This window comes from Pseudonaja textilis, chromosome Z, assembly GCF_049901715.1.
Source record: "Pseudonaja textilis isolate UNSWEBS1 chromosome Z, rPseTex1.2, whole genome shotgun sequence".
In the NCBI taxonomy this organism is placed as follows: Eukaryota; Metazoa; Chordata; class Lepidosauria; order Squamata; family Elapidae; genus Pseudonaja; species Pseudonaja textilis.
In genome coordinates this window covers 80480840-80490206 of record NC_142008.1, presented here as the reverse complement: position 1 = coordinate 80490206, position 9367 = coordinate 80480840, and the positions used below count along the sequence as shown (strand labels likewise).

The 9367-nt window shown below is 38.8% G+C and overlaps 1 protein-coding gene across 8 annotated transcripts in view; it reads right to left on the bottom strand.

Annotated features, from left to right (window-relative positions):
• The window catches only part of GALNT1 (polypeptide N-acetylgalactosaminyltransferase 1), a 79460-nt gene that overhangs the window by 14744 nt on the left and 55349 nt on the right, over positions 1-9367 (bottom strand). For all 8 annotated transcript variants that reach the window (XM_087916042.1, XM_087916043.1, XM_087916045.1 and 5 more), the window contains 2 exons: positions 9140-9257; positions 8693-8873 (listed from right to left, as the gene is read on the bottom strand). In XM_087916042.1, coding sequence (XP_087772168.1) covers positions 8693-8873; positions 9140-9257 — 299 coding nt within the window. The remainder of the gene's footprint in view (positions 1-8692; positions 8874-9139; positions 9258-9367) is intronic.

The window sequence follows — 9367 nt, the reverse complement described above, 5'->3', positions numbered from 1 at the left end:
ATTACAGCCCCCTAGGATATAGCATAAGGTGAAACTGAACAGATTAAAGAATTTTACTTAGAAGACCTGTCTGGGAGAGTTTCCTAGAGGTTTTTAGGGCCTCTATGGTTTGTCCAGACCTCAAAAGAGACTTTGCTTCCCTTTAGGAAGTGTCTCCAGGTCAGGAGTGCCCATCATACCATGTAAGTTTCCTTTTCCCATCTTTCCCATTGCTGCTCCGTTTCCATGAGTTTCTTTGAGGTGTATGCACAGGGTTGTAAAGTTCTCTGTCTTTTTGTTGTAATACAATCCCCATGGCTACATCACTAGCATCTACTTGCATTATGAAAGGGGCATTTAGGTCAGGGTACTGAAGCACCAGTTCAGTGACAAATAGCCACTTTAATGTCTCAAATACAGCCTCACACTTCATAGACCATTTAAAATGTTATTTGGGTTTAGGCTTCCCCTCCCCTTTCATTTTAACAAGTTTGTAATGGGTAGGGCTATCTGGGCAGTTTTGGCTGTTGGTTTTGATTTGGGTTCAAGCTTTGTGATCGCTTAATGGTCTTCGAATGTCCTGCAGAGCACCATCATAAAGCAATTAAAAGTTGTACAGTTCCAGAGCATCATCTTTGTGGAGGGTAACCATCCAATTCACTACGGAGTCCTCTACTGCCAGCATCACCACCCTCATTTTGGCTTCCTCAGTTACTATGTCAGCTTTGTATTGTTGCAAGTAAAACCAGATGTAGGTGATGAAAAATGTCAGGTTCCCTGGGTCTTTGCTGAATTTCACTTCCAGAGATGGGGTCCTATCTGTTGTGGCCTGCCAGCAGCCAGTAGACCTGGCGGCAGACTCAAGACAATGAAGAGGTTGGGGAAGGCTCTGATGAGTGCTCTGCGTTGGAGGCAGAGATGGGGCCACAGCTGTCTGACAGCTGCCTTCAGAGTCAGAGATCAGTGAGGCAGAAGAACAGCTGGAGCCTGTTCCCAATGTGTGCATGCACAGAGCTGCCAGTTAAGGAACAAGGGTTGACTCAGGAGTAAAGGCACAGGTGGACAGTGAATGGCCCCTTCCATAGGGAATAAAGAGAAGCGAAAGGGGAGTGGTGTTTGCAGGAGACAATTAGTTTGTTTAATTAGTTTTTTGTTCGTGACTCTCAGAGACTTCTTGCCAAATATTTTCTTGTACGGAACTGCACTTGGAAGCTATTGGCCTGGCAACTCTCCAAGCCTGATAAGGTCTGTGGTTGTAATTCACCCTTGAAAGACTGTCTGCTGGGGTTTTGCTGGATGTAAATGATAGGAATTTACATTACCCTAATAAAGAGGGGGTTTGTCAGGACAAGGAGTCTGTTTGTGATTTTGTGAACACTAGTCAGAACACTGTCTGGGCTGGCTGGCCCACACTCGTGGTGAGGCTACAGCAGCATTTGGCAGACACTGGTTGCTATGTGGGGCCTGGACTTGGGCTCTTGGCAGCTCTCCTGCAGCAGTTGTCGCTATCACTCCATCTCTTGGTGCTAGAACGGCCTTGCAAGGATATGCAGGCCAGGACTTTACAGGCCCAAAGGTTGTCTACAGCTTCTTTCAATGCTTCCATGGCTTGCTCGATCAGCATGCAATCATATCTGAATCGCTGGGCCACAGTTCCTCTTCAAGCTCCACATGCAATTCTCTTTGGTTGGTTCCTTTTCCTCCCCACGTAAGGGTCACTTCGGAGAATCTCTCGTCCCATTCTTCTTTCCAGCTGATGCTCATCAGCCACCTGGGTCTCAGTTGCTCCTTGCCAGCTGCCGCCTCTCCTACCCACTCCAGGGAGTCTGCCTGGCCATGGGATCTGGCAGTTGCCTCTCCCCAGGCATCATTCTCTTCTTGGTCACTCTCATGAGATATCTCTGGTGTAATCCCTGTGGTAGCTTGGTGGCTCCAGGTTGACGATTTTTGCAGATCTGGCTTAATGTTAGCCTTGCCCCAGCTGACTCTCTAGGAAACAAAAATGTCTGACTCCATCTGAAGGTTTCAGGGATCTTTTACTAGAGACAAATGGATGCAGTGAAAGCAAGGCCAGATCTAAAGGAAACCTGTGCAAATTGCTAGGATGGTAGCTGGATGTTATGAGAACAGGACACTTCAAGAAGCAATTAACCTTCCATTCCCAGGTCCTCAGTGTTTAAAAATCTTTCACAGATAAAGAAAGTTCTGGCCAATTGGGGAAAATTACAACTATCACTATTAGGCCGAATAGCAACCATAAAAATGAACATACTACCAAAACTATTATACTATTTTTAAACAATTGGATAAGAAATTTTTTCAGGAATTAGATAGGACGGTAATGAAATTTATATGGATGGGGAAAAAAGCACGAATAAAATTGAAAACATTACAAGATAATAAAACCAGAGGTGGCCTTGGACTTCCAAAATGGGAAACGTATTATCAAGCAGCAATTTTACTATGGGTTAAGGAGTGGATAAACTTAAAAAAAATAAAAGAATTTTGGCAATAGAAAGTCATGACCTCCAAGTTGGGTGGCATGCCTTTCTATGGGATAAAAAGAATAAGATCTACGCCTATTTCCATAGACATTTGATAAGGGACTCGCTTTTACAAACATGGGAGAAAATAAAAAAAGCATTATTTGAAAAGACCAAACTGGATTTCACCTATGGAAGCTATATTATATCCAAATTCAAGGGACACTAAAAAAATGATTAGATATAAAAAATTGGTAGATGAACAGGGGGAATTAAAAACACTAGATAAACTAAAAGAACAAGGGATAATATTAGATTGGTGGGTATATTTACAAATTCAAACTAAATTTAAGAAAGATGTAAAGGAGCTAGGGATAGATAAAGATTTACAAAAATTGGACCAAAACTTGACAGGCAAGGATATAAAATTTATAACATGAACATATAATTATTTACTGGAGGTAGAACTAGAGGAGGAAATTGTTAAGGGACCAATGATTGGCTGGGCGAGAAATGTGGGTCATAATATAAATTTGGATGAGTGGGAAAAGACTTGGACCAAGAACTGGAAGCTGACTTTGTCAACGGCATTCAAAGAAAATCAATATAAAATGTTTTGTAGATGGGACTTAGCGCTGGCACGACTGGCGAAAATGTATCCAACCTTGAAACTAGAATGGTAGAAGCGCAAACAAAAGAAAGGAACGTTTTTCCATATGTAGTGGCAATGTATAGAGGTCAAAAAATACTGGAAGAAAATACAGAGATAGCTTTTTGAGTTTACAAAATATAAATTGAATTTGGAACCCAAAATGTTTTTATTAGGTATGTTCAAAGAGAATTTGAGTAAAGATAAAAGATATCTTATTGTACACATCTTAACTGCAGCAAGAATCACATTAGCACAAAATTGGAAGAGTGATAAAATACCACCAGATGAAGTTTTGATTCAAAAAATAATAGACTGTGCTGAACCAGATAAATTCACTATGGAACTGAAAGGCAAAGAGGATCGAGAATACTATGCAACATGGGAGAGGTGGTACGAATGGGTGAAGGATAAGGATAAAAACAATGTATAGTCACAAAATAAGAAACATGTATATACAATGACACAATAACTTAATGGAAATGAGATGTTTGTATTTTTTGTTTTTAAAGAATAAAAATTAATTAAAAATGGTTCATACTTCTACTTCCTGTCTGTGCTGGTCTTCCTCTTTCCCCTCCTTTTACAACAACCCTGTTACCCTCACTTTCCCCCATCCCTCTCTGAGTTCTGGAAGGCTGCACTACAAGCATTGCTTTTGATTAAAAAAATACTTAAGTCAGTCCCTGATTTGACTTAGAACTTCAATCAAATTATTTTGGAATTAAAATTATTATCTTTATTGTCAGAGTACATGTGTACAATGAGATTGGCTGAGCCTCCCTTCATGCACCCCCCAACACAACTCACAGTGAGGACAGAAGTCCCTAACCCAGTCCCAATCTTATTACACTGAGACCTTGTTGCACAATGCACCGGCCCCGCAAGTCTATCATACTATGTTGACATGATTTCATGTTGTGATGGCTGTTAAATGAGATAGTCTTGTTAAATAACGCCCCCCTCCACCCGCTCTTACTGATGCAGTCATTAAGCAATTGTGCAGGTTTTTAAATGGAGTATAGGGGAGGACTAGCACAGGCCTACCTGTCCTGGGCTTCCCAAGGACTATCATACCCTGAGGCACTCATATTTGTTTCTTAACCCTCAGGGTCCCTACAACTCTTGGATATACTTTTCCCCAAGCAGGCCTTTTCCCTTCTCTGGATCCTACAGGCCTTGAGCCTGCTTTCCACCCCATTGTGCCTCACACTTTCCTCCTCAATTATTTTTTTAAAATCTTTGGGGTTGAGGAAGTTGGGATAGGGAAGGAGAACAGGGAATCTATTGCTGGGCTGCATGTCACAATTCTACAAGCAGCTCTAGTTTTCTAAGCAACTATTTTCAGCATTACACTGCACAGCCGGCAACAGAGTAGCATGCTTTGCTTTGCATTTTTCAGGGAAGCAAAACAAAATAGCATAATCCCAGAAGCAACCACTTAGAAAATGGCAGCTAATTCTATGATCATACCATATCACCCAGCAAGGAAAAGATTGTTTGTCCTCCTCCCCTCTTCTGGCCTCTTGAGTTTCAGGGTTTTTTTTTTAATTATTATTTTTTATTGTACAATTTTCTTGGTTTTATATAAAATTTCTATATTCACAATAACGTGGGTACAATCTCTACAATCTGTATTGAATACAGATAATAGATCTTATATACACAATAGTTAAAACTATTATTCTCAATACCTATTCACCTTCGTCTTCACTTATCCTTATTAAAATTTTTGCATTATTTAATTAGGCTCTCTGTTCAATTTTGTCTATGATCAGTTAATCATATCAAACATTATAAACATCATGTAAACATCACATTTATAAGCATTTAACTTCCAAATAATTATAAACTTTTAACTTCCAAATAATTAAAGTTTACTTACCTTAATTATTCAACGTTCATTATTCAATTACACAAATTACTTCATCTTTGTTTACATATACAGATTTCTAACTTCTGCTATTTTCTAAACTTTAATAAAATAGTTCCCAAATTAAAAAAGTAATCTTTTCTCCATTTCTAATTTCTATCTTTATACTAATTCTTAATAGTACAACTCCTGTGTTAAACAGTATTCTGCATTTATTCCTCATCTCTTGCCTGTTTCATATCTCAACTCTTATTGACTTCTTGGCACATCTCCCATGCTCCTCCCATGGAGTCTTGTATCTTCTTGTCTCGTGTTTGATCTAAGTATTCCTTATATCTCTGCCGCTTCTTCACTTTTTGAACCTTCAATACACCTTTTAATGATTTTTTCCTCACTTCAGGGGTGTCTTTCTGTATATCCCCTTCTAATTTTTGATCTCTTAAAGTGTAATTCACCATTTCTATTTCAGCTTTTATTACCTCCTTTTTTATCTTTTTGTGTTATTTGTCATTTTCCCTCTCCTATCCTTTTCTTTGTTCTATTTTCTTTATTTCCTGAATTTCATGTTTATTGTTCATTGTCTTTTGCTCATATTTTTCTGGTCTCACAACTACATCATATATCAATTCTTTTATCTCCCTATGGTTCCCTGTCATCATTTCCTGCGTACCTTAGAGAATCAATAATATTTCTTTTAGTAAGGCATTTATTTCACTCTGCTGTACCATTTTCCCTTATTTTAATAAATTTAAAAGTTTCCTGTCAAAATTCTAATGTCCCAGTTATGTCACACCAAGATAGCCAGTATTAAGCAGTTCACAAAGTCACTCCATTAATTAGTTCCTTAACAATCTCCACTTTGTTTCACAACTCCAAGCTGTTTCTCACTGTCTGACATATTTATAATTCTCAAGGCTCTAAAAGTTGAATGTTTTCAGTTTGTCTTGAAGCACCAAATATAATCAGTTTGCAGGTGTTGTTTAATGTATTCCAGCTAATCGCCCTAGTCATAACAACTTTCACTTCTTTTTCCAGCTCTATTTTGCCTTCCTTGGCCAGCAGATGTCACTGTTACTCTTTTTCTCCACTTGCTGCAAATAAAATGTCTCCAAAAATATTTTCCAATAATTTCCCAAAGTCCTTCAAATCAGTGATAGTAAAAGTATAATCCAGAATTTTGAAACAATGAAATTTTTGAAAAACCAACCAATCCAGTCTGTCCTTTATTTTTAAAATTACTTCTGTCTACAATTTCTTTTCTTTCTTTTCCAAATCTGATAGTAGTTCTAGGTCTTAGTCGCTGCTATTTACATCCGTCGAGTCCCACTTTCCAAAGGGGAAAATTAGGGAAAATTTAGGGAAAATTCCATGGCAAAAGTTAGAAGAATTCTTACCCACACCAAGCACAGTTACAGGATCTTTCCTTTCTTCTCTTCTGTTTCAGCTGTCATCACGGCTTTGGTTCAGCCATAATGGATGTCTTCTCTTTTGCCAGTTCAAGAGGTTTTCTAAAGGTCAGATGAGGAGACTGCACTCTCTTCATGACCACAGAAGCATCCCTTCTGCCTTCATCACCCCTACGGGGTGACTCTTGGCCCCATAGAGCCTCCAGGCTGAAGAAATCAGCGGGACTTCACAGAGCTACCGCTCATCTGCACAGCTTCGCCGTGATGTCAGCTGCCTTCTCCCTGAGTTTCAGAGATTTTTGAAAGAGGACAAGAAATGTGTGGGGCCTGGTGGAGTGGAAAGGAGGCCCAAAGCCTGAGGGGATCCAGTGGAGAGATGGGGGCAGGAGAGAGGCAGGGGACACTGTAATGTCCCTGCAGTCGAGAAAGGGAAAACAATCATGGGAGCACTGCAGCAGCAGTTTTTGGATGATGTCATAGTTTTTGTGGGGCTCACAGTAACTTCAAACGGTTGCTAAGTGATCTATCATAAGTCAAAGATTACCCGTGTTTCCACATATTACTATCTAGCTACATGCAGAATATAAGTATAGAGATCATAAGTACAGAAGTATAAACAAAAGAATGGAACAGAGTTATAGATATGTGTGCAGAGAAAATCTACTTATGCTATCCACTGGTAGGATTCAGCCGGTTCGTATCCATTTCCTGCAAACTGGTTGTTACATTACAAGCTCACCCACCTACCCCACAGCTATTAAGGTGGATCCCGGGCATTGTGCTGCAATGGAAAAATAGGCAACAGAGCAGCCGACACGAGGGAAGGAGAAGACTGCTTTCCCTCCTCCTTCCCTCATGTCAGCCACTCCGTTGTCTGTTTCTCCATTGCAATGCAACCTTCATGATTCACTTTGATAGCAGGTGTGTATGTGTGTGTAATAATTTGCCTGACCAAACTAACCCCACAGTCTTTTATCGTGCTGCCAACTTAATTCCTTGTCCCTCTCACTTTTGCCTGCAGGCAGACCAATAGCCCCTAGAAGCAGCTCCACAGGGATGAGGGGAAATCCTTCTCTCCACTTCCCCCCTTCATCTTCCCACATGAGCTCTTGGGAGCATGGGAGCATTGACTCCTTGTCTCTATGGTAATCTCCCCTTCCTCGTATCTTGGAAACCTCACCTCTTAGAGGAGCCACATCCAGAAAACTGAAACAGCCGCAAGACCAACATGTAGACCAGCACCCTTGGAAACAGCCTTTTGGCAAAGGGTGAAAATTTAACAACCGGTTTGCCCAGGGTCAGGTTGGCCATTGCAGGAGGCTTGTCCTGCAAACGTGGCGGAGCATGGAGAACGGGGATGGGCCACGCCTCCTATGATAGCCAACCTGACAGACCCTAGGTAAACCGGTTGTTAAATTATTTGAATACCACCTATACCCTTGTGAAAAGAGAAGTAGGACAAAGACAAGTCTTTGGTGGTGGCTCCAATTTTATGGAATGTGCTATATTCTCTCCCAGCTGATATTTTGGAACATAGCAAAGATCCTTCTTTTTCAGTGGAGCCCAGGTAGCCATTAAAGTTGTTAGGATGGTTCAGAATTCTTTGAAAATTATGTTGATGTTTTTAAGTTAAGTGTAACTTAACAAGTATATGAATGGGGAATATTAGAATTATTTTAACCAAATAATATTAAGTAATAATATCACACATACATACATGTGTGTGGGTGTATGTAAGTGTAAACTATTGTATATGTTAGTGCATGCATAATATATATGCACAAATGTACATGTACTGTTAATATTAACAATATAGTTGTATAATAAAGTAATATTATGAAAGTAATAGTATTATGAAAGTAACATTTCAGTGCAGGAAATAAAGGTATGTCTAATATACGTTAGATCTTTAAAAGAAAGATTACATTTTAAAATAGGTCCATTTCCAACTGTCATAATGTACAATAAACACATACATACATACATGCATATACATCCATATGTATATGCCAATGACTCATGAAATCAATAGTACCATAATTTATGAATTTGATAGATGAAGAGGACTTAATGTAGTAAATATCAATTAGTAAAGTATACTCAATGTATATTCAGCATAAGCTGCAAAAAGGTAAACTGGGTAATTAAAGTATATCTGAAACTCAGAAACTACTTTGTCAAATGTTATTGAATAAAAATTTACATATTATCCAAATAAGAACCGAAAATAACTGGAAACCCAAAATAAAATTAAAACTCACTTTCAATTATTGAGATTTTTATGCTAAGGTGCCTTGCTCACCTGGAGAAATTATGTAAAAAAAATTTTTGAATTCATCCATCCAAACTTCTGCAAGTCGCCTATTATTTTTATTAATAATCTGTCCAGTGCCTCCTGGAAAAGTGTAAGGAGTGGCTTTTCGGAAAACATGTCCCACATGTGAACATGTCACAATTTCCAAAGTTCCTCCACATTGCCAAATCTGAAAATGCCAAAAAAAGAACGCTATTAAAAATCATTTACAATAATATAGTTCCTATACAATTCAAAATAAATTACAATTGTATAATAAAACCTGACCTTTAGAGACTGAATTTTCAGGTGCTCCCTTTGTATTATTCCATTCTGGCATATTAACAAGGCTTATGTATGCCTTTAATAACACTGCAGAAATATTTATGTGAAGGTCCTTCTGTTTCTACTGAAAAATATACCCAAACACATGCAATTTAAAATGATATTTCTTACTCTGAATGAAATCTCTAGGTTTTCTCCTCCCCATATATCCATTCCAGCATCATACGTTCCAATTTCTTGAAAATAATCTCTGTCTATGGAAAAGAGGCCTCCTGCCATTGTAGGTGTCCTAAAACAAGAATAAAATTTTCTGAACTGAGATGTGATATTTATCAATGTTTAACATTGAATTCAAATGGTTGAGTGCCAATCAAAATGGACATAAAACTGAACCACTGA